This window comes from Myotis myotis, unplaced genomic scaffold (assembly GCF_014108235.1).
Source record: "Myotis myotis isolate mMyoMyo1 unplaced genomic scaffold, mMyoMyo1.p scaffold_m19_p_45, whole genome shotgun sequence".
NCBI lineage: Eukaryota > Metazoa > Chordata > Mammalia > Chiroptera > Vespertilionidae > Myotis > Myotis myotis.
Window position 1 is genome coordinate 789,459 of NW_023416352.1, and position 24,697 is coordinate 814,155.

At 53.3% G+C, this 24,697-nt stretch overlaps 1 protein-coding gene across 1 annotated transcript; it reads right to left on the reverse strand.

Moving 5' to 3' along the window:
* Positions 1–1,927: 1,927 nt before the first annotated feature.
* Positions 1,928–24,263, reverse strand: KASH5 (KASH domain containing 5). Its single transcript, XM_036307179.1, has 19 exons — positions 24,140–24,263; positions 20,991–21,095; positions 20,327–20,513; positions 19,806–19,870; positions 18,707–18,773; positions 18,290–18,451; positions 17,683–17,800; positions 17,342–17,392; positions 11,798–11,875; positions 11,494–11,550; positions 10,932–10,991; positions 10,197–10,261; positions 9,951–10,038; positions 9,533–9,655; positions 6,575–6,633; positions 4,928–4,973; positions 3,638–3,702; positions 3,434–3,556; positions 1,928–3,333 (listed from the first exon to the last, which is right to left on the reverse strand). The coding sequence occupies exons 1-19, from the start codon at positions 24,180–24,182 to the stop codon at positions 3,192–3,194; spliced, it is 1,704 nt and encodes a 567-aa protein (XP_036163072.1). The 5' UTR covers positions 24,183–24,263; the 3' UTR covers positions 1,928–3,191.
* Positions 24,264–24,697: the final 434 nt, after the last annotated feature.

A 24,697-nucleotide genomic window follows, 5' to 3' on the forward strand; every position in this document is an offset into this window, starting at 1 on the left:
GTCCCAGGTTTGATTCCGGTCAAGGGCATGTGCCTTGGTTGCGGGCACATCCCCAGTAGGGGGTGTGCAGGAGGCAGCTGATCGATGTTTCTCTCTCATTGATGTTTCTGACTATCCCTCTCCCTTCTTCTCTGTAAAAAAATCAATAAAATATATTTAAAAAAAGAAAAAAGTTTCCCCCTCTCTCGAAGCATCTCCAGCAGCTTCTCCAGGGTTTCCTGTGTCCCGGGGAGACCGACAGAGGGACAGGTTGGGGCGGGAAAAGAGGAGAGAGAACCAGTCATCAGGCTCCCGGAGTCAGGGGCGGGGGCGGGGAGACACCTGGGCTGCCAGGGAAGCGAGGCAGCGGCCAATCAGAACCTGCCATCCTGGAGTCTCCGCCAGCCCTCCAGCCCCGCCCCTCAAGGTGACTGACAACCTCCTACTTCTCAGACGCCGAGGGCTTGGAACTGCGTGCCCTGGGCGCAGCTCGCGCGGACCGCGCTGTGATTGGTCTACTAGCGAAGGGGTGAGGCTGGGCGTGGCCGCTAACCGAAGGGGGCGGGGCGGACTCTTGGTGATTGGCAAGCTCTCCCATAATTTGCACCGCGCCATAATTGCCCTTTGGGCCATGAGGTGGGTCTGTTTCTGCGTAGTTGAAATACTGAGTAACTGTAATCTTCAAAATCATCCAGAGTTGGCCAATTTTTACAAATAAGACTCTGAAAGTCAGGACTAATTTCCCCAAGTTGCCAGCGCTAACAAAGCACAGGATAGCTGGAACCCAAACCTGTGCAACTTCAAAGTCTAAACCTTTCCACTCTGCTGATGGAGAAATGGAGTTACAACCTTACAAGCAGTTACCATATGCCGGGCCCTCTTCTAGACACTGAGTAGCCTCATTCTGCCCTTCACACACTACTTCCTGCCTAGATCTCCACAGCGGGTAACACCCAGACCTCCATTTCCAGACGGAGAGCTCAGGGCTCCAGCCACCTCTGGGAACCCTGACCCCCACCCCATTCCATATGAGCTCCTTCTCATGGGCTCTCCATCTTGGGAATGGCTTTATAGTCTACCAGTGGCCCGGTGCACATTTGTGCAGGGGGGCGGGGGAGAATGTCCCTCAGCCCAGCTTGCACCCTCTCCAATCTGGGACCCCTCAGGAGATGTCTGACATCCCTCTCGCAATCTGGGACTGCTAGCTCCTAACCGCTCACCTGCCTGATCACCCCTAACCACTCTGCATGCCAACCTTCTCGCCCCCTACTGCCCCCCATTGCCAGCCTGCTCACCCCAACTGCCCTCCCCTCCTGGCCTGATCGCCCCTAACCACCTCTGCCTCGGCCCCGCCACCATGGCTTTGTCTGGAAGGGCATCCGGAAGGTCTCCCGGTCTAATTAGCATATTACCCTTTTATTAGTATAGATTAGCCACTGGGTGGGTACTGTCCTTGTCCTTCCCTCTTCCTTCACAGCCTGTCAGTCCCTGACTCCGTCCTTCCTGCCCTGCCTCTCTCCACCTTTCTTTCCACCCAGACATCAGGTCCAGCTCAGACCTCTCCCACCTGGGCCCTAGCCCCAGCCTTCTCCCCACCTCCTGCCTCAGCCTCACTTCATTACTCATCCCCTATGCAGGCTCGGGTCTCTTTCCCACTCCGAGTTAATTTTGTCCCTTCCCTGCTCAAGCCCTTTCTTGGGCACTTAGGAGTAAAGTTCATGGTGGTGTCTAAAACCCTTCATGGGCTCTTGCCCACCTATCTTAATTTCACCACTCTGTAGCCTTCAATTCTTCCTGGCTTCACATCATTTTCTTTAAAGAATTTTAAAAAATATTTTTATTGATTTCAAAGAGGAAGGGCGAGGGAGAGGGAGAAAAACATTAGTACTGAGAGAGCATCATTGATTGGCTACCTCCTGCACACCCCACTGTGGATCGAGCCCTCAACCCCGGCACGTGCCCAGACCGGGCATTGAATCGTGACCTCCTGGTTCACAGGTTGACGCTCAACCACTGAGCCACGCTGGCCGGGCTCTTTTAGTTTTAATCCCAGCAGCACGGTGCTGCCAATGGCTCTCCACACAGGGAGGGGATCTTTCCCACCCCGTTTTCACACATATTTACTTCCTCTGCCTGCAGCATCCTCCTCAGCCCCTGCTCATTGTAGCCAACTTCACCCACCTTTCAAACTGAACAGATGTCATGGATCTGGGGAGAAACCTCTAGCCTCCAGGCTGAGCCAGGTGCCTTTCTGGGGTGTGAGTCTGTCCCACCCTTGCTCAAAACTCTCCCATGGAAGCCTCTGTGGTGCTGAGACTGGTCTGTATCTTGACCCAGGTCGGGTTTTAGTTTGGAATGCTTACATATGCAAAAACTCACCCAGCTGATACTTAAGATTTGTCCATTTATCTGTATGTAAGTCACACCTCTATTAAGACATCAATAACCAAAACAAGCAACAAACCTCTCAAGCCTCCCATCATCCCTGGGGAAAATGAACGCTCCCAGCCTGACAGTGGAGGGCCCGTTTCTCTAAGCTTCATCTTTTAAGGTCTAGTTGTGGCAACTAGACGATCACTGTGTTTGTGGAGTGAACAAATGACGCCTGGCCCCCTTCCTGGCCGTTTGCATGTAGCGGACGGACATCTGTGGTGTGTGCCTGGCCCACATCTCCCTCTTTCTGCCAGGAGAGGTGCTTGGTCTCCTTGCAGCCCGGGGTGATGATGCCAAACAGTCTGGCCAACAGGATATAAACACAGGTCTGCTGCTGGCTCTGGGAAGGCTACTGCTTTTCTTTATAAAAAAGAAGGGCCACATCGCCTTCTCTGCAGAGACGATGTATGAAGCCACAGTGTCCACCATCCCCTGAGCACGAGAGGGGCCAGGAGGGTCACAGACTCAGCGCCCTAGCCGGAGGCTGTGGAGACGGAGCTGTGGGCCTCGTGCTGTTCTCCAGGCTTGTTTTGTGAGGACAAGAAACCCCTAGCACTTACTCCATTATTGGGCGCGTTTTGCCATTATCAAGAAATGTAGTAAAAACCATCACAAAACCAAGAGACTTCACATAAAGACCCCATTCCGGGGCGTGGATCCTGGAGTACTGAGCTGCATCTGGGGTCTTGATAACAGTGGCACAACAACAGGAACAACAGTAAAAAGAGTCCGAGGAATTCACCGAACTAGACGTTGCTCTGAGGGGCGGGGAGCATGGCTCACACTGGGGGAGGGCCCAGGTGGCAGAGCTGGAGGTGGGGCCAGGTGGGGGGCGGGGGCTGGCCCAGCAGCAGGACGGAGAGCAGCAGCAGCAGCAGGAGACCCAGGACAGGCGCGGGAATCAGCGGATGCCGCCTGACCCTGGTGGGGTGGCAGGACAGTGCTTAGGGCAGGGCCCGGAGGAGCCTATGTGCCCCGATGACTGACCACCATTTCCTTTTGGTGATACCTTGGGGCTCACCTGAGCTGCTGGGGTTGGGGGTGCAGGGGGCACAGGCAGAAGTGGCTCCAGACTGGCCTCCTAACCGGAACCAGCTTCCTCTCCACAGGCACCAGCGCGTGCTGTAGGTCTGGTTGGGAGGGGCTGCTGGAGAGAGAGGAAGGCAGGGCAGTCACACTGGACATTGTCCCCAAGTTCCCTCCCAGTCCCTGGGGGTCCCAGTACCTCTCAGGAGGGCTGCTTGGAATGTCTCCAGGGTGAGGGTCTCCCAGAAGGATGGAGAGATCAGCCTGGAAGGACAAAGGAGATGACAAACTTGGGACATGGGGTCCTGGGCAGAAGTGACCCCATGGAAGGGGGTGGAACAGAGTGAATGAATGGCTCCGTGCGTGAACACTGAAATACACTGCCGGATTGGGGTCCGAGCTCTGCCAGCTCCTGGCCGTGTGTCCTTTGGCACATCACCTGACCTCTCCACACCCCACTTTCCCCACCTGCTGGACAGGGATGACGACAGTGCCCACCTCACAGGCCTAAAGTGGAGACTGACTGAGTGAATTCAGGTTTAAAAAAAAGTGAGCACGGGGCTCAGAACAGTGCCTGGCACACAGTGAGTGCTCCATAACTGTGTGAGCTACCCAACTTGATTATTTCCACTTCCACTGGATTCTGAAGTATCCAATGGCCATAGAAATACAGTAATAAATAACGAATAACAGAACACCAGTGCCAGCTACCACCTTCACCACGGCCACCTACTGTGTGCCTGCTCCGTGTCAGGCCTGGAGCCAGGCCCTTTCCGACATGATCCTTAACCCTCATCCCACCGAGAGCCGAGAGGCCGGTGAGGATCCTCACACCAGCTTGAGGAAGTGGAGGTGGGACCAGGCTCCACAGAGGGTGTGGCAGGAAGGAGGTGGGCTTTGCGGTCAGGCTGCTCAGAGAGACCATGTGGGACGGTTGGACCCTGCAGGGTCCAGGTGCCTGGCACACTTGGGCTCTCACACCCTCAGCCGAGGACTGCAGGCTCCTCACTCACGTCACCACATTGCCTTCCCTCCCTTTCCCTGTCTGAGAATGGGGATGGTCACCTGCTGCTTGGAAAAGCAAAGGACCCGGTGTGTGTGGTGCTGGGCAGGGGGGTGCTGAGGCCCGCTGCGGAGGGCCCAGCCCCTTCCTGTGTGTGGGCGCATGTGCGTATGCATTTTCGCAATCCGGGGGTGTAGCCACGTCTGTGAGGCCGGTGGTGTGACGGCTGCAGCCCTGTGTGTGCTTGTGGGGGGGTCCCCTGGGAACATTCTGGCCGCCCACTGGCCTGTAGGCCACCACCCACAGCACCATCCGCTCTCATTAGCTACAGCGAGGGCCTTGTTATCTCTTGGCCAAATGATTTTTCTGTCTGCTCAGGGGAAGTGAGGTGCAGGCGGGAGCTGGGAGGAGCTGTGATGACATCAGTCCCCTCCAAGGGCCCGAACGGAGTGGATGGGCACTGGGGAGGGTGCGGGGACTGCCTACCGTGCCGTGGATCTCTGCTTCCTCCTCTTCCTCTCTTCTGGGCAACCTGGGGCAACAACAATGTCACTGCAAGCTTCTTCCCTCTGCCTGGATCCCGTTTGCCCGTGAGGGGCTCAGGGGAACCTTTAAAGTTGGGGCCTTAAGGAGGATGGACCTGGATCTGTGACCTCAAAAAGGGTGCGAGGGTCTCTTCATCTCACTGGCTTTCTCAGGGGCTACTTTTCTAGGTGATGCGCCAGCGAGGAGCTGAGGCTTCCAGCTCTCACTCCCCAAAGCACCAGAGGCTCAGACCAGGGCCTGAGGAGACCCCGCCCCTGCTTCCTGCTGGGTTGCACCATTTTCACTAAGCCTCAGTCTCACTGGCTTTTTTTTTCAGGACCCGAACTCCAGAATCCGACTGTGTAGGGCCCACTCCCATCCTAGGCCGTTTCTCTTAGGGGGTATGGGCCCAGCCTCTGCTCACCGAGGCTCACAGGTGCCTGAAATGCCTCTTTAGAGACTCGGGTCTCAAGCTGCCAGCCTGGATAGCCCCTGAGACCCAGATGTCCACATTCCTAGCCATCACCTTCGCTGGGAACAAGGGATTTGGCCCTCCAGTTTCAGACCCGACACCCTCAGGATACAGTCAGCGCCCCAAAAAGCATCTAGCCCCTCTCAAGGTTCAGGCCCTTAACCCTAGCCACTTCCAGGGCCACCGATTTCACTACCTCCCTCACTCCCATCTTCCTGATCTGTGCATCACACCACCCCTGCCCCCCAGCTGAGATGTCCAGCCCCTCCCCTTCTCCCTTCCATTTCTCGGTGACTGAGGGGAGGTCACATCTCTGGAGCCCCCATCCCTCCCAACCTCAGCTTTCCCAGAGAGTCCAATTAGAGCCCATGGCAGGCAGCCTCATTAGTTGCTACAGCCAGGAGCTGAAAGAGGGGTGGGGAAGAGGGTGGCACCACAGGAAACCACAGGCCCCCAGGAAAGGGCCCCAAGGAGGGTTCCTGCAGGCATCTAGTGCTGTTTCTATCCTCAAAGGCCTGCACACAAGCCTCATAACAACCACAGGTCCACGGCACCATGCCAAAGGCACCAACACATCCTCTATCACAAAAGGACTGAGCTGGGATTTGAACCCCAGGTGTCTGACCCCAGAGCCCTCATGATTGCCTGACTGCCTGGGTGCTCCCCAGGGGCCCAATCTGGGTCTCATTTATCCCAGGTTCCCTAGAGGCCTTGGAGAGGTGTGTTCAGTGAGAGTGACTAGGTGACTGAGCTGCCCATCTTCCTGACAATGATCTTCTTTTACTAAGAGTCTCCTATATGAATACCACTCTTACAAGACCCCATTCAGGCATCGCCTCCCTCTCCCCCGGGTGGGGTCAGGTGCCAGATGTCCTCCGGGGACTCTGTGGGCCAGGGCTATTTCTCCCAGGCCGGGAGTCACTGAGGCAGGGCTGGATCTGACTCATGCTGGTCCACAGGCCCAGGGTCGCCTCAGCATGTGAGTGAGTGAGTGAGTGAATGAATGAATGAATGAATGAATGAGTGAGTGATGAGGCTCCAGCAGGGCTCTTAGAGTTCTTCTATTCCCTCTGTCTGAGAATCAGGAGGTGTCACCCCGAGGCAGAGGATGGGTTTGGGAGGAGCAGGCTTCTTACCACATTGACCGCTCCTTCCTTCCTTCATGCGGGTATGCTGGCTCTCCCTGGAAGTTCCTCTGGGGGGGGGGGGGGAGAAGGTTAGATCTCCGGGCTACCACCATCTTCTTAAAAAACCTGCCTTCCTCCTGGGCCTCCTCGAGGACAGCTCTACCCCCCTCACTGACCCCCGCCCCAGGAGCAGAAACTGGAGCAGTTCTAGACCACATCAAGTCCATTTCTTCTTCAGGACCCAGGAGTCCAGGTCCCCCAAACTTCTCACCTGGGCCCCAAAGGGGCTCAGTGGTCCCCTTTCAAACTCCATTCTCCTCCCAGGGTCCCAGTCTTGGGTCATTTGTTCTCCCTCAGGACCAAGGTCTCTCTCTGTTTTTTCCAGACACATCTTATCCTACGACTTCAACCAACTTGACACTGTTTTCTAAATGCATCCCTGAGCCAGGCCGGTGTGGCTCAGTGGTTGAGTGTTGGCCTATGAACCAGGAAGTCATAGTTTGATTCCCAGTCAGGGCACATACCTGGGTTGTGGGCTGGATCCCCAGTAGGGGGCCTGCAGGAGGCAGCCAATCAATGATTCTCTCATCATTGATGTTCCTATCTCTCCCTCTCTCTCCTCCTTCCTCTCTGAAATCAATAAAAATATATTTTAAAAAATTACTATAGCCCTAGCTAGTTTTGCTCAGTGGATAGAGCACTGGCTGATAGACCAAAGGGTCCTGAATTTGATTCTGGTCAAGGGCATGTACCTTGGTTGCAGGCTCTTCCCCAGTCCAGGCCCTGTTCAGGGATCATGCAACCAATCAATGTGTTTCTCTCACATCAATGTTTCTCTCACGTCTTTCCCTCTCTCTTCCACTCTCCCTAAAAATCAATGGAAAAATATCCTTGGGTGAGGATTAACCAAAAAAAAAAAAAATTAAAAACATTTTTTTTTTTCCTGGTTGCCCTGGCCAGGTAGCTCAGTTGCTTAGAGTGTTGTTCTGCTATACCAAGGTTGCGAGTTCAAGCCCTGGTCAGGGCATATATAAGAAGCAGCAACCAATAAATGCATAAATAAATGGAACAACAAATCTATGTTTCTCTAAAATAAATAAATAAATTTCTTCTGGCACTAATAGATTAAAATCTCACTTCTTAGTGTGGACATTAAAGATGAGTTCTCTCGCCCTAGTCAGTTTGGCTCAATGGATAGAGCAATGGCCTGTGGACTGAATGGTCCCAGGTTAGATTCTGGTCAGGGGCATGTCTCAGCTGCAGGCTCAATCCCTGGCCCTGGTCGGGGTGTGTGCAGGAGGCAGCCGGTTGATGTGTCTCTCTCACATTGATGTTTCTCTCTTTCTCTGTCCCTTCCCCTCCCTTCTACTCTCTCTAAAAGTCAATGGAGCTCTAGCCAGTTTGGCTCAGTGGATAGAGCATTGGCCTGCAGACTGAAGGGTCACAGGTTCGATTCCTGCCAAGGGCACATGCCCGTGTTGTAGGCTGGATCCCCATTAGGGGGCGTGCAGGAGGCAGCCCATCAATGATCCTCTCTCATCATTGATGTTTCTGGCCCCTTATGGATCTGTCTCTCTCTTCCTCTTCCTTCCTCTCTGAAATCAATAAGGAAATATATTTTTTAAAAAATCAATGGAAAAATATCCTTGGGTGAGGATTAAAAAGAAAAGATGAGTTGCCTCAGTTATTTAAAGTTATGTAATATTATTGTTCAGGTTATTACAAAATTCATACAACAATGGCTCCTTTTTTTATTTGTTAATCCTCATCTGAGGATATTTTTTTCTATTGATTTTTAGAGAGAGTGGAAGAGAGGGAGGGGAGAGGGACAGAGAGAGAGAGAGAGAGAGAGAGAGAGAGAGAGAGAAATATCCATGTGAGGGAGACACATCGACTGGTTGCCTCCTGCAGGCACCCCAAATGGGGCTGGGGATAAAGCCTGAAGATATGTGTCCTTGATGGGGAAGTGAACCCAGGACCCTTTGGTCTGTGGGCCAACACTCTAACCACTGAACGCCACCAGCCAGGGCAATAATGGCTATTGCTGAGTTCAAGATTTCACAGTGGATTTGCTAAGGTAAATGCTTAATGTACCTTTACAGTGTCAGGAGGAACGGTTCACTTCCCACTGTAGTACCGTTCTATTTCTTATTTTTTAAGGATTTAGTAACTTAATTAAAAAATTTTTTTCAATTACAGTTTATTTTCAATTAAAGTTTACTTTCAATATTATTTTGTATTGGTTTCAGGGGTACAGCATAGTGGTTAGACACTCATGTACTTTACAGAGTGTCCCCCCTATATTTCCAATACCCACCTGGCCCCATACAGTTTTTACAATATTATTGACTATATTCCCTATGCTGTACTTTATATCCCTTTGACTGTTCTGTAAATGTATGTAGTACCATTTTTTTAATTTTTAAAATTTTTAAAGTTTTTTGTTTTAATCCTTACCTGAAGATATGTTTTTTATTGATTTGAGAGAGGAAGGGAGAGGGAGGGAGGCAGAGGTAGGAGGAAGGGAGGAAGGGAGGAAGGGAGGGAGGGAGAGAGAGAACATTGATGTGAGAAACACTGATTGGTTGCCTCTCATATGCACCTGCAACCTGTGTATGTGCCCTGACCGGGAATTGAACCTGAGACCCTTCAGTGTATCAGATGACGTTCCTAACAAGTGAGCCACACCGGCCAGGGTGTAGGACCACTTCAAATAAGGTGATTTCTGACAGTGTTTTCTAAACAACAACCATCACATCACAAAGGAATTTGTGATGGCTTTCTTATTTTTGCCTGCCGCACTAGCAGGCCAGTCCCTAAGGGGCAGGAATGGTGTCCTGTCTGGCTTGGGTTCCGTGTCCCTCAGGAACAACTGCCCACTGAATGGGAACAGAGCAGGTACATGGGGTCCCAGGCCCTTTTCCCAGTTCTGGACTCCACTGGTCTCAGGGCCCCTCCCGTGCTCACCTGTCCCTCAGCTGGGGCTTCAGGCAGAAACTCAGCTTCCTCCTCGCTCTCACTGGCGCCCTCCTCCCACTGGCACACCCCGCACAGAGGGCTGGAGAGATGGGTGGCCGCCTCTTCTTGTTTCTGGGAAAGTTGTTTCTGAGGTCAGAGAGGGCCAAGTAAAGGCACCATGCAGGTCAGAGATGGGGATGGAGATGGGCTGAGGTGTGTGTGTGTGTGTGCGGGTAGTGGGGGTGGAAGAAGCTGATATGAGGCTGGGCTGGGGAGGGTGGAAGCAGGACCCAGGATGAGTTTGGTGCCAGAACTAAGAATTGTATAAGGAGAGGTTAGGACAGATGGTCCTGAGGAGAAACGGGTTAGGGTGAGTCAGAGTTTCAGCTCAAGGTGGGTTGGGTCTTCCCAGGGGTGCCAGACCCACCTGCTGAATAGCCTGGATCTCCACGCCCAGTGATGGGGGCAGCAGCTTGGTCCAGTCCGCTCTTCTCGCCTGAGCCCCTTTGGGTAGCCTGGCCACACAGTCAGGAGGGGGGCAGCCTCTGTGCCTGCCCACCACCTGTCAGTCGCCTGTGCTGGGGTTGCCACCCTGCCCACCGTGGGGCTGGAGGCTGAGGTCCCTGCCCTTGGGCTCTCCTCCTGCCTCCTCCACCCGTCATGTTCCACTCACTCATCCGGCCCCTTATGGATCTGACTCAGCTGCTCCTCCAGGTGTGAGATTTCCAACCTCAGTTCCTGCGAAGGAGGGAGTGAGGGACACCTGGTTTTCCATTCTTCCCCACCCCCACCCCTAGGCTCCTCTTCCAAGGTCAAGTCTACTCCCCTGACTTCTTTGGGTTCCTCAAGACACATATTGCCAAGGGACACGGGGAAGAAAGCAGTGACAAACTGAGGAGGCTGAGGAGAGACAGAGAGCAGCAGGAACCCAGAAGGTAACCTGCCAGCCAGGAAAACCAAGCAAAGGAAGGCGGAGACAGAGACACGTGGAAACAGCTTCGAAGAGAGGCAGAGACACAGGAGGTGCAAGAGTCTCATAAAGACCAGGGACAGAGAGAGGAGTCACCCTGGGAGGCAGACAGTCTTAGATCCAGAGAGGGGCTGCGCAAGGACCTAAATACGCCAGGCAGACACACAGAGAGATAAGGAGGGGGGATGTGGTGAGAAGACACCCACAGAGAATAAAAGTGAACGGAAAACAGAGATACACAGAGAGAAATGAAAGAGAAAAAGTGAAAAGGCAGAGAGAGGGACACACATCAGACGGTGGAGATGGAAGTGAGAGGAGAAGACTTGAGACAGAGGGACAGAAACAGAAAGAGGCAGTAAATCTCGGAGACGGCGGGAGAACCGGGGAGAGCCAGGCCGAGCAGGGGGCCGCCAAGGGCGGCGAGGGGGCCTGGGTTACCTGGGTTGTTGTCCTGTACTCCTCCAAGGTCTTGGCCAGACTCTCCGCGTGGCACGTGCGCTGGGAAAGCCCAAAGCCGATGAGACTGGGCCCAACCTCATTAAGACACTGAGGCTGGGGGGGGGGGGGGGGCGGCGAGCATGGGGGCGGGCAGGGTGAGCTTGGGGGAAGGGCTAGGGCCCGAGGGACAGCACTGGGTTTGGAAAACAATAGAAAACTTTAGATTTAAACGTAAAAGCCATATGCAGATGTAGGATAAAGATTTGGGGGGCTCGTGCGGAGATCCTTAGGGCTGGGGGAGGGTAGAACTGAAGAAGAAAGCAATAAAGAGAACACAGGCCCTGAGGCAGGCAAGAATGGATACACTTGGACCACAGAACCCCTGGGACATCTGGGAATCTGAGAGGCATTTCCCAGCTCAGCCGCAGAACCACAAGGCGTGATCCCGCAGGGTCGTGCTTGTGACCTCAGTGGAACCCTGTGGCCTCTCTGGGTCATTTGCTTATCCCAGGATTAGAGCCAGGCAGGTGCACGTGGAAGCAAATGTCACCCAGCCCCTTACCTCGGAGAGGTCGGTGTCCCGCTGGCAAATGAGGCGTTCACACTCATAGAGCTGCCGCTGCCAAGGAAGGAGTCTGTCCATCTGTCCTGCCCACTCCCGAACCCCTCTCCTCCACCTCCCTCCAGGGCTCTGGACATCAGCTACATGGACAGGGATTTCAGCCAAGTTGCCTGGCAGCCCTGGGAACCTGACGGCTTGATGGAAGTTCCCAGCTGTCACCAGGCCTCGGTGGCTGAGACCGGAGATGGTAAATATGGCCCTGGGGGTGATGGGAAGTTGTCAAGGTACTAGGGAGGGGCAGCACCTTCAAAGCATCCTTCTCCATGGCCAGCTCCTCAGTCCTCCTCTTCACTCCATCCCGCTCTGCCAGTAGCCTTCCATTCTGGAAGGAGAAATGGCTGGTTCTGTTCACGTCAGCAAATGGCGATGCTAATACCCACAGGTGACATTTGCTGACACGTGATGTGCATCAGCCTTCAGGCTAAGCACTTTATGTTTTAGCCCATGAAACCCCTCCGACCAGCATATGGAATTTCAGCTTTGATTTCTCTGTGCATCAGTCCATCCCCCATCCATAAAAATGAAGATTAGAGCCTACTTCATGGGGCTGCTGTGAGGACTAAATCAGATACTTGGTAACATTTACTGAGCACCTTGCAGTAAATGAGTAAAAAACCTCATTTCTTATCCCCTATGTTAAAGATAAAAGCAACTCAGCTCTGGTGGGGTAGCTTAGTTTGTTAGAGTGTCATCCCCATATGCTGAGATTGTGGGTTCCATTCCTGGTCAGGGCACATCAAGAAGCAACCACTGAAATGAATGCGCAAGTAAGTGGAATAACAAACCGATGTTTCTCTCTCTCTAAAAATCAATTAAAAAAAAACACAAAAAAGCAACTCGGACACATAAAGGTTGAGTGACTTCCCCAGGTCTACAGATGGTAATTAATGCAAATACATGTTAATAGCACAAAGCATTTAGAACAATGCCTGACATATATCAAGTGTTTGGTAAATGTTATATTCAGAATAGTTTTATGTGGAATCTGCCGAAACCGGTTTGGCTCAGTGGATAGAGCGTCAGCCTGTGGACTGAAAGGTCCCAGGTTCGATTCCGGTCAAGGGCATGTACCTGGGTTGCGGGCACATCCCCAGTAGGAGATGTGCAGGAGGCAGCTGATCGATGTTTCTTTCTCATCGATGTTTCTAACTCTCTATCTCTCTCCCTTCCTCTCTGTAAAAAATCAATAAAATATATTAAAAAAAAAAATAGTTTTATGTGGAATCTAAATTAAACAATGTAAGTGAACAAACAAAACAGAAACAGATTTATAGTTACAGAGAACAGACTGATGGCTGCCAGAAGAGAGGGGGGTTTAGGGAACTGGGTGAAAAAGGTGAAGGGATTAGGTACAGATCGGTAGTTACAAAATAGTTATGGGAATGTAAGGTACGGCATAGGAAATATAGTCAATAATATTGTGATAATTATAAACGGTGCCAAGTAGGTACTGGAAATATCAGGGGACCACTTTTTAAAGCATATGATTGTCTAACCACTATGTATATACCTGAAATTAATACAAAATAATATTGAATGTAAACTGTAATTGAAAAAATGTTTACAAATATTTTTTAAACTTTGGATTATGAATTTTTAACACATACAAAAGTAAAAATAACAGTGTAATGAAACCCTTTACCAATCACCCAGCTTCAATAATTATATTGTTTCCCAGTTTGCTTCTTCTCTATCATGCAGGTTGTTTGTTTTGTTTGGGGTTTAACCAGATTATTTTAAAGCAAATCCCAGGCATCATAATATTTCACATTTAACTACTCCAGCATTTTAATCTCCTTCTTAAGGACCCTACCTTTAGCAAAACTACAATACCTACCATTATCACCTTTAACAAAATTAATAATTCCTTACTACCATCTCACACCCAAGTTGTGCTCTTTTTAATTTTTTTTTTCTCAAATGTTTTAATTTATTTTGTTTGAATGAGGATCCACAGGCTTTTGGTTGAAATGTCTCAATTCTTTTTAACTGCGTGATCCCCCACTTTCCAATCCTGGCATTTTTTGGGGTCCTTCTTTGGTGGAAGAAACCAGGTTATTTGTCTTGTGGGAAACTGTGCACTTGGTTTATTGTGTTCTCCTTCTCCATGTCCCCGCATCTTCATTATTTCCTGTAAACTGATGGGTAGGTCCAGACTTTGTTCGACTTCTTGGCAGGCAGATTTCATGGTTGTTGTGATGCAGGTCATGTGCCTTTCAGGCAGAATGTAATGTCTGGCTGTCCTAACATAGTTTTAACTGCCATCATCCCCAATTTTAGAGAGGACATTGAGGATCGGAGAGGTTAAAAAACTTGGCCAAGGTCACATGTTAAGTGGACTCAAACTCAAATCTGACTCCAAATTCTGTGCTTATAACCTGTCTCTCCTCTGAGCCAGATGAAGCCTTGGGTGACAATGGGGAGCCAGCTGCATCTCTTGTCCCAAGTTCATTACTATAGGTGGAGACCAGCACAGAAGCTGATGATAACGTGAGGTGGACTCTGATGAGGACTAGGGCCTGGGCCTGCTGGGAGCCCTGATGAGGAGCTTCCTGAGGAGGCAGTGCTGGGGCAGAATCCTCAAGGGTGAAGAGAGTTATGGGGGGTGGAGGACAAGTGGGCCAGGAGAGGGCAGTGGGCAGGGCTAGCTATGAAATAGGACTGAGAATAAAATGCCCCAAATTCCATTCTAGAGTTTCTGGGCACCAAAAACCTAGGAAGTTGCACTGAGTTTTGATGAGGCATCATGGGAGAGCATTTCTGGGCATGGAGGCAGCTGATTTCCCTTGCCACATCCCTCATCCTGGTGCCCCTGAGGATACCAAGGCCAGTTCCTCCTCCTCTCCAGCCTGGCTTCCCTACAAGTCCTCCATCAGCTGCCCTCCTCCCTCTCAGTCCCAGCTAGCCTGGATGCCAGGTGAAGGGCGGAGGAAGGACGGAGGGGCCAGGAATGCTGTGTCAACATCTGTTCACCTGGTCGGGATTTGCAGGCTGGATCCTGGGCGACTCGGCAGGGAACCTGGTTACTCAGCCGCTCCTGCCTTCTTCTGCAGTAACCTGAGCCTGCGCCATAGGTTCTCCTAGGGAAAGCTGAGTGTCCCTTACTCCAGCATTGTTCTACTGTAACTTGAGAACTCGATCTATAGATGCTCTGTAGGCAGCAGCCAGTGGGGAGAAAGGTGGAGGGGAGGGATCCAAGAATAGCTCCAGTTATCGAGCGCCTAGGATGTCCCAGGCGCAGCTCAAGGCACTTGATCTGGCAACAGGCCTCTGGGCTGGGAGGAGCAGAGACTGCTGGCTGCCATTCACCCTGCTTATTCCTTCTGCTTTCATTGAGGTCCTCTCTCCATGTGGGCAGGTGGGTCCCCAGCCTTAGCCCTGGAGGTGAATCAAGATGGAAATCTTGGCAGATTCAGGAGTTGGGAAGGTTAGCTGACCCAGCAGCCATTCTCCCCCTCCAGAGGCTGAAGATATTCTCCCGGCCTCCCTGGCAGCTGGTGGTGGTGGTGGTGGGGTCACTCCTGGAAAAGCTTTCCCTTCTGATGAAAAGAGAGCCCTGCGAGGAGCATTTGCTGAGCCCCCTGGCCCTCCTTGTCCCGCTTTGAATGAGAACATGAAGTTGGGAGCTGTTACAGCCCCCTGTGATCACAAGGCCACAGACAGAAAAACAAGCCAAAGAGCTGCCAAAGCAACCCAGACATCTTCCAAACCGCTTGTTAATCAGGATTCCCGGCCCCTCAGGGGCTGTGCTGTACCAGGAGTGGCTGGGCTATGATCACTTGCCACTTTGCTCAAAGACGGAGGTTCTGCCAGAGGCTTTAGGGAAAGCCCCTGGTTTTTAAAAAGAGAATTTCTAGAAGAAACAATTACATCCTCTCTGTATCCCCATGCCTCACACTGTGGCAGCCATTTTGCAGCGACTTCCCATAGCCTCAAAGGAGGGAATTTTCATGGAAGAGCCAGAAAACAATAGTAGAAACATTTTTAGATTTAAATGTAACAGCCATATGTAGACATAGGACAAAGATTTTGGGGGAAGGGGTCAGGCAGAGTAGGGCTGGGGGAGGGGTGCAGGAGAGTTGAAGAGAGCAACAGAGAGAAAATAGGCCATGAGACATCAAAGCTCAGGGTTAGCTCTGAGGGGGGCAAGAATGGATGCACTTGCCCTACCCGGTGTGGCTCAGTGGGTAGAGCGCTGGCCTGCGAACTGAAGGGTCCCTGGTTGGATTCCAGCCAAGGGCACATGCCCGGGTTGCGGGCTCCATCCCTAGTGTGGGGTGTGCAGGAGGAAGCCAATTAATGATTCTCTCTCATCATTGATGTTTCTATTTCTCTCTCCCTCTCCCTTCCTCTCTGAAATCAATAAAAATATATTAAAAAGAAAAGAATGGATGCACTTGAACTACAGAACCCCTGGGACATGTGGGAATCTGAGAGAGGCGTTTCCCAGCTCAGTCGCAGAAGCAACAAGGCATATGAATAATGGAATAGAAACAACTGTGCGAGTTGTTGAGGCAGAGAGGGACCAGGGAGCCCCAATGGCCACAGTCACAGGAAAACAGCCACACCTTCACTGTGCCCCTAGACGGGTACAGAAGTGGCTGAGCGAGAGCCCCAGTGGCCTTTACGGGGGCCACCACCAGCAGATGCAGCAAAGACTATATGTCCAGGGATGAGAAGGCAATGCCAGCCTCCCAGTGGATGCCAGCATGCAGTGGTGAGTAAGGCCAAGGACCAGATGGGACTATGAACATCAATCCTGCCCAGCAGAGAGCACAGATGTTGCGTGAGGACCGCCACCTCCTGGAGCACAAAGGTTCTGCCTGAGTCTCCAGCAACTTAGATGCCACCTTGTGGGGGGACAGTGACGAGATTCATCATCAAGGGATGAGTTTCAGTTTCCACCTAAAAGGACTAGGTAGACTCAAAAGGATCTCAGATGATGTTTTCTGTCTCAGATGGAACGTGGCTCGAACCAGACGTGAGGGTGAACTGGGACTGTTCATATTACGTGCTGGGCCCTGGGCTAAAAGCATGTATTTAATTCCCACAATAACCCTGTTGAACAGATGCCCTTCTCCTCCATTCTTAGAAAATACTGCAGAACTAAGGGCCCGGCTGGGTGGCTCCGTTGGTTGGAATGTTGTCCCATACACCAAAAGGTTGCAGCTTTGATCCCCGGTTGGGCGTGTATGGGAGGCAACGGATTGATGTTTCTCTCCCCCCCACCCCCCTATACCCTTCCTCTTGCTCGCAAATCACTAAAAACATATCCTCAAGTGAGGATTAAAAAATATATAAGAAAGCTAAGCTTAGGAAGGGGTAGTCACATGCCTAAGGTTGCCTGTCATGTAAGTGGCAGAGATGTGATTTGAACTTGGCTGACTTCAAGGCCTGTGTTCTTTCCACCATAAAAAAACAACTAATATATGAACAACACTAACTTTTACTGAGCACTTTCCACGCTGTGTCCAAGGCTTTACAAGCATCCCTTGTTTAAATCTTACACAACTCCCTGAGGGAGATTCTATTATTTTGCCCATTTTTACAGGTGAGGACACTGAGGCACAGAGAGGGGACCCAGGCAGTCCACCACGTACCCCGCACTTGGACCAACTGTGCCAGTTCTCACATGCAGTGATGCGACCTTCAGGGACATTCACATCTTGGGACCCTGGGGTCTCCCGCACCAGACTGAAGGGTGTCTGGTCTGCAGGCTGCTGGGGTGTCTGAGGCACCGGGGGGAGGACTGGGAAGAGGCGGGGCTGGGCCCTGGGCCTTGGCTCACCTCCTCCTGCAGAGTCTCCATTTCAGCCACCAGATGCTGCTGTTCCTTTTCCTGAGAGGACAAAGGCTTCTGTTGGGGCTTCCTTACCCCCATAGTGCCCTTCCCCCTCCCCTGGGATCACAATCAGGCCTGGGTCACTGAGGAGCAGGGCTGGGGAGCCCTGATGGCTCCTGCTGCCTCTGTGTCTTTAGAGGAATGGCAAAGCCTGAAGCAGGACATGGCGGGATGGAGGAAGCCTGGGTGACCTCTGCCTCTTCCCCTCCATCGTCAGGCTCTGATGCTCAGACTCCAAGAAAGAGGGAAGGGAGAGGACACCTCTGTGCCCCTTGCCCAGAACCTACTGTCTGCCGGGCCTGGGCCAGAAGACTGCGATTCTGTTCCTCCAGGCTCTTGGCCAGACTCTTCAGGTCCTCCAGCTCCTCATCCACAGCCTTGGCAAGCTGCAGGGCCTGCTGGGTGCTGTATGGGGGCAGGGACATGTGAGCCGTGAGAGAGGAAGACAGACCACAGGAGATCCACTCAGAGACAGAAGCAACAGAGAAACCCCAGACAGAGATAGAGGGGGATGGGGACCCAGAGAGAAGGGAACAGAGACTCAGAGGGAAAAAAGGGGGGTGGGGAGGGGCTGAGCCTGGAGAACAGGACAATTTTTACCTAAAAAACTAAGGGGGTAGGTCCTCGAGAGTGGGAGACTGAAATAGGGGGACAGGACAGACACAAGGAAGACAGACCGCAGGGAGAGAAATAGGCTGCTAAGATGGAGATCAGAGAGGGAAGAAGAGAGAGAATCTGAACTTGAGATGCTGAGAGACAAGAACCAGGGAGACAAGGGAGAAAGATAAAAGACAGAAGAAAAGAAGAACGGGACGTGCGGGGTCACAGACACGGAGAGAGAGGGAGTGGAGAGCGAGGCTGGGGCACAGGATGGTGGACGTGGGCCCGGCCCACCTGCGGAGCTGCTTGCGCAGGGCCACGATCTCCTCCCCTAGGCGCGCAGACCCCTCCTCAGCGGTCTCCACGCTGCGCTGCAGTTTGGCGTTCTCCCCAGCCAGCCTGCGGTTACTGAGCTCCAGGTCCTCCAGGCTGCTCAGCAAGTCAGCTGTGCCCAGCCTGGGGGCAGGAAGGGCCAGGGTCACCACCACCCACAGCCCCGGCCACCTTTCCCAGGTGACGGTAGGTGGTGAGGGTGGTGGGGAGACAAGCTCTTCTGGAGAAAGAGCAGGAGGAAGACTGCCGGGCTCTCCCTGAGCTGTTAGCACAGCCCCTATCCCTCACCCACTCCCAAAGGACCCCAGGCCCTAGCCCGGCCCTGGGCAGGCTGGAGGGCATGGGAGGGGAGGGGAGAGGGGGCCTGAGGATAGGTACAGCTCAGGTCTGGGGTCTTCGCCTCCGAAGCTCTCCAGGTTGGCTGGCTCCTCCGTGTCTGGGCCTCCTGGAGGGAGATAGACAGAGGGTGGTGGGCTCCCCAGTGACTTTAGATATCGGGGCTCCCCAGGACTCTGGGCTTGTTCCTTGTCTGGCTTCCACCCTCAGAGCATTTGCTCTGGGTGATCCCATCTGCTCCCAGGGCTGTAACTACACCCCAACATCAGAAAAGCCTCTTGTTCATCCGTGAGCTCAGGCTGGATCTTCCAGATAGCCCTGTAATTTCCATGCCCAACACTGGCCCCAAACCTGTTCCTCCTCCCACTCCCCCGCCCCACACTGCCACCTGGATCCCTTGCTCCTGCTCACCTCCTCAGTCCACTAGGACCTAGGCACTGTCCCACTCCTCCCCAACTGTGTTCCACCCTCCTCTCTATCCCCACCCCCCACCCTGGCGCAGGCCCTCACCACAACCTCCTCCCCAGCCTCCTCACCTCCAGCTTCCCCTTCTGTCCTTCCCCGACCCAGAGCTGACCCACCCCTCCCCTGCTCACAGCCCTCCCTTGGCCCCTAAGCCCAAAGGGAGGAGGTTCAAGGAATGCCAAGTAAATTCTATTTCATTTGCTTTTGTGTTCGTAAGGCTGGAGGAATATAACACAAACACATGTTTACGGAGCACCTCCTGTGTGCGAGGTCCTAGGGATACAATGGTAAGCAAATCAACTAACCAAACAGCAGGGCAAGTAACTAATCAGATTATCAGATTTCTGCAGGAAAGGCATGCAGGTCTGTGAGTGTGTGACTGCAAGAGCAAGGGACTGTAGCCTGGGGCACCCCGGCTGGATGAGAGGAGAGGTGGGCGGGGCCTGGTGGGGCTCTATAACAGAGCTGGTGTTAGAAGGCTTTGGAAACAACTCACAAAGCTCAAGGAGGGTGGGGAGGCAGTAATGGAGGCTCCTAGAAGGCCAAACTCACAGCTCCAGGCTAGAGCAAAGGTCCCTGGGGTCCCACTCTATCTCCTGCTCTGTAGCCAAGTGGGAAGTCCCCCCACTGTCTGACCCTGGGCCAGCCTGCTTCATTCTATATAAAGCATTCTCACCAGATGGCAGCTGCTGGGAGGTCAGGGCTCCCTCGAAGGTAGTCTCCTCTTCCAGTTCTAATCCTCTGTATCAAAGGGATGAGGCTTAGAGCCCCCTGCAGCCATCCTCAAACCCAGCAGGGGTTTTTGGGCGGCTGGAGGAGGGGCCAGGTTAGGTGAGTAAGCTCCATAGGGAGGGAGGTGGGGCCAGATGGCTAGCGCCTGGGGCCAGATGGCAAAGCAGGAGGGCAAGGACTGAGATTGGAGAAGGGATGGTGAGGGGCATCTGTTAACCCATCGCCCCCTGTTTCCTCCTTCCAGCCCCTTTTATGTCTGTTTCCCAGACCCCCTCACATCCCCTTCCCAGGCACTTTGTCCTCAGACACTCTGCGCCCCTACCCATCTCTTTACTTTGTCTCTTCTCAGCCTCCTTCCAACCACAGGAGAGCCCTATGCCCAGAGGGTGCTGGCCGCAGTAAGGAGGGATGAGGTTAGAGCTTAGGAAGGACTTCCCAGGTGAGGGTGGAGGTACAGGTACCCACCCATCCAGCTGACAGGCAGTGATCCAGTCTCGCATGACGACCAGGAAGGTGTCCAAGTCCACAGTGGCCTGAGGGCCCTCCCCATTGGGGTCCAGGCTGCAGGCCAGTGTTTGGAGGCGTGTATCTTGGGGGCCCTGTCCTGTCACGGCCTCCAGATAGGCTAGTACTCGGGTCACAGCCACAGAGCCTGGAGACAGAGCATGCCATGAGGGAACGGGGGCAGGTGGGGAGGCGTGGGAGTTGGGGACATTAGGCCATCACTGGCTGGCTGGTGGCACCCCTGCACCACAGCCCGGCTGGGACAACTTGGGCAAGTCCTTTCCCTCCTCTAAGTCCACGTTTTCACAAGTCATCAGCTCCACCTCAGAGGGTGGACCAAAGAGAATTGGCTCTTCCCCCAGTGGCTCCCCTCTTTCCTCCCCCAAGCACTGAAGCCCCACCCTCTTCTCTTAATATCCCCCAAGTTTTCTTCCCCTCACTGTCCTTGCCTGAAAGGCCTCCATGCCCTTATCCACTCATTCCTGAAGCTTCCCATAATCACCGTCCTACAAGACCCCCATCCCTCTCTCTAAGGCTCCCCAGTTCCAAGCCCCCCATCTCTGTTCCTTATTATTGCTTATCTCCCCCACACCCAGTGCTCCCAGGCCCACCCTGCCCCTCCCACCTGTCCTCTGGGGGTCACAAGCTTCGAACACAGAGTTCAGTATTTGATCCTCTAAGCTGAGCGGTGTCTCTAGGCGCCCCTCGTCCGGCTGTTCCCAGAGGTACACTGAGGAGACAAGAGGGCCAGTCCACCCGTGAGGAGAGGAGTGGCCTGGCTCCTGCAGAGGGGAGAAGTTCATTCCCAGCAGCCTGGAGTTTCCGCTGGTGGGGAACAGCAGGAAGCTTTAGGCGGGGGCAGCAATGTGAGGGTCTTTGAGTCACCTCCTCACCCCTCCACCCTGGGGATGTGGGCCCCATCTTTCAGGCCAGGAAGTCCCCCCTGCTGTTTGTTCCTTTGTGTCCAACCCATTCAGAAGCCAGATAAGAATGAGCAATCACCCTTTCCTCCTCTCCTCCCCTGCCTCCCAGGCTGTATTCAGAGGGGCTGCAGGAAGGGGAGGGCAAAGAAGAGAGGATTCTGGGAGGAGCTGAGGGTGAAGGAGGGCCCAGAAGCCAGGAACAATCCGATAACATTCTGGCAACCTGGATCGATTCTGCCTGCTGCATCTCCGGTCCCCTAGCCTGCCTGGTGGGCCGGGTCTCTCTCCTCTCACCATGCCCAGTTGAAGCTGGCCGCAGGGGAGCCCAGGGCCAGGAGCTCAGAGCCCAGCTGCACTATTGTAGGCAAGTTGCTTCTCTTTTTGGAGCTGTGGTTTCCCAACCAATAAAATGGCAGGGAGGTGGGGTAGAGTGATCCTGCTCCCCAGGACTGGGAGGGTTAGGGGTGTGTGTGTGTTGTGTGTGTGTGAACAGCATGTGTGTGCGCACACACACAAAATGCACATCCCAGGGTCTGTTTGTCCACTGCTGTATCCAGTGTTTGCAGAGTAGGCACTCAATAAATATGCCAAGATATGGGAGGAGATCCTTTACCTCAGGAACCACTGGGACAGCCCAGCCTCTTTCTGAGGGCTGGAAGTGACCTTCAGACCCCTGGACTGCTGGGTACAGCACTGGGCTGAGCGCAGGCTACAGGGTCTGGCAGACACATGGACAACCCAGGCCAGGGGCCCAGCTTCTCTGAGCCTCAGTTTCTTCGTCTGGAACATGGGGGTGGTGTTCCTTCCCTCTTAGAAAATGGCTGAGATAAAATCTGGAAAAGCCCTGGCAGAGGGCCTGGCATGTCCTGGAAGCTTAGTATACAAGGTTTTGCATGGGCCCCACTTTATAGCTGAGGAGACTTAGGCATAAAAAAGTTCAACGTGAGTGCCCTTTCTCATTCCACTCTTCACAGGTTCTTTGTAGTGAGCTCCAATTCCGCCCCCGCGGGGTGGAGCCCATGCTCCTTGGGAAGGGGAGTAGGAACCCAGTTAGGGGAGACGCCAGGGCCCGTGCCCAGGGCTTTCCCTGCACTCTCGTTTCTTCCTCTTGCACTGAACCCATGTTATGGAGGAGGACCCTGAGGCCCAGCAAAGTCACTTGCCCAGGGCCACTTAGCCAGGAGAGCAACCCAGAGTCAACCCAGGACTGTCTGGTTACAGATCACGTGGGGTCTGATGATCCGCATGTGTCTACAGTCTCTTCCCAGGGCCCCGCAGGAAGATGTCATTGTGCTTCTGTCCTGTTTTCTTTCATCTCCTTCCTCAGTGTCTCTACCTCTCTCTGTGTCTCTGTGTCTGCCCTTCTCTAGTTTTCTCTCTTGCTCTTTCTCTCCATCTTCCTTCCCATCTCTCTCCCCATGTCCCTTGCCTCTATTTTCTTCCTTGTGTCTCTGTGCCTCTCTTCCCATATCTCTGAGACTCTCCATTCATTCCCCAGCCTTCTCTCTTCTTCCTATGCTGTCTCTCCTTCCTATGCTGTCTCTCCGTGTCTTTTTCCCCAGAGTCTTCCTCTGTCTCCATCTCCCCTGGGTGTTCCCTCCCTTTCCTTCAGGAGCCTTTCCAAGCTGGCTCAGCACTGGCCACGGATTCCTCAGTGGCTGCACGCCCTCTGCTGGTGCCAGAGAAGTTTAGATGGTGGTCACTCCATCAGTAGGCACTGGGGTCTCCCCACCCAGGTGTCTGCTTCCTACCTTCCTACCCAGAAAACCTCCCGAGGAGGCTGCAGTTCAAGCCTGGGGCCCTGAGAAAACACCCAGGTTCTGCTGCTGCTGGACGCTAGGAGCCTCTGAGAAAGGGGCCCTGCCTCTCCCCGAGGGTGGGAGCCTCATCCCCCATCACTCTGGGCTCCCCACTTAGCCAATGAGTTCCAGAGAGGGCAACCACCGGGCGAGCATCTTGCTCCAGAAGTGGCTTTCCCATGCATGTGGTTTGCATCCAGCCAATTCTAGGACAGTAACCGCGTTCCTACTATGCGTCAGGCATCATTCTAGCGTAGCACCCACCGCACGTTGTTTGTAAGCACTTGAACTGTGGCCAGCATAAAAAGAGCACGTTAGGCATAAAAAGTTGCTCTAATAGAGCAACTGAGGTGCTCTATTAGCATAAAGCACACACCAGACCTTGAAGACTTAGCATGGGGGAAAAAAGTTATCTCCAATCCATTTTATATTGATTATATGATACTACAATACTATTGTGGATATATAAAGTTAAATAACATCTATTATTGCCATTCATTTGGCCTGTTTCTTTTTTTCTTTCTTTTGAATATGGCTACTAATAAATTTTAAAATTACATATATGCTGCTGGACAATGCTGCTCTAGGAACTGGAAATACCAGAGAGAATAAAACAGAGTCGGCCTGGCAGAGCTCATGCTCTAGTAGGGGTGTGTGTGTGTGTGGGGGGGGGCAGAGAGTAGACAGACAGTGCTATGTCAGTGCTATGAGGAGAGGCAGAGCAGCAAAGAGGAGCGAGTGTGACAGGGCAGGTGCCTTACAGAAAGCAGAGATCTGAATGAAGCGAGGGGGAGCCTGCAGTCCCTGGTAAAGGGTGCTCCAGGCAGGGGGCACCGCACACCACACGCAAAGGCTTCTGCTCTGGCCTCTAGGAGCAAAGGGGACGAGGGGTCCAGACAGGTGGGCACAGGGCAGGTTCCCTCCTTCACACCTTGCACCAAGGTGGAGCCTCAAGCCACCTCCCCCAAGACCCCGAGTCACAGTCTGGTGCCCATTCATCCACTTCTCCCTCCTCATCCTCCCGCAGGGTCAGGAGGGACCCAGCCACCTACTTTGAGTAGCGGGGCCACCCGTTGGGCTCTCTGGCAGGTCCATGGGCCACCCTCGTTGCTCCTCAGCTGCTGGCGAAGCTAACAGCCCCCCTCCATCACAGGGACCAGCTGCTCTGAGAGCTCCTGGAAGGACAAGCAGGGGAATGGCCTCCTCAGACCAGACACCTGAGGGGTGGGGACCTGACCTGCCTCACCTGCTCTCCGGGCCGTTCTGGGTTCTCAGAACCTGTTTGCCCACCCCTGCCTCCATCACAGCGGCTCCCGGCTCCCGCTCAGACCTGTTTTATGGATTGGAGGTGTGGGTTGGGCAAAGGGGGACCTGAAGAGTGGGTGGCAGAGATCAAAGTGGGGCCAGTGGGTGGGGGTCATTGCCTCTTCACCAGCCCTCCTCCGACAGCTTGTCAAGTCCCAGCCTTGTCTTCCTGCCCAATGACTCTACCTGTCCCCTTCTCACCTTCCCTATGGCCCAGGCTTCGGCCTTGTCTTCTCCCCATGGGCCCTCCCTGCAGCCTCTCCCCTGGCCTCAGCCTCCGGTCTCCCCACACCAGTCCACTCCCA

Excerpts from the sequence above, each read along its gene's own strand:
- KASH5 (XM_036307179.1), bottom strand. The coding sequence starts at position 24,182 with ATGGACCTGCCAGAGAGCCCAACGGGTGGCCCCGCTACTCAAA. Across the intron at positions 3,703-4,927 it reads AAGCAGAGATCCACGGCACG|GCTGATCTCTCCATCCTTCT; the intron begins GTAGGCAGTCCC and ends TTGTCCTTCCAG. Across the intron at positions 3,334-3,433 it reads CCCCAACCCCAGCAGCTCAG|GGTCAGGCGGCATCCGCTGA; the intron begins GTGAGCCCCAAG and ends CCACCCCACCAG.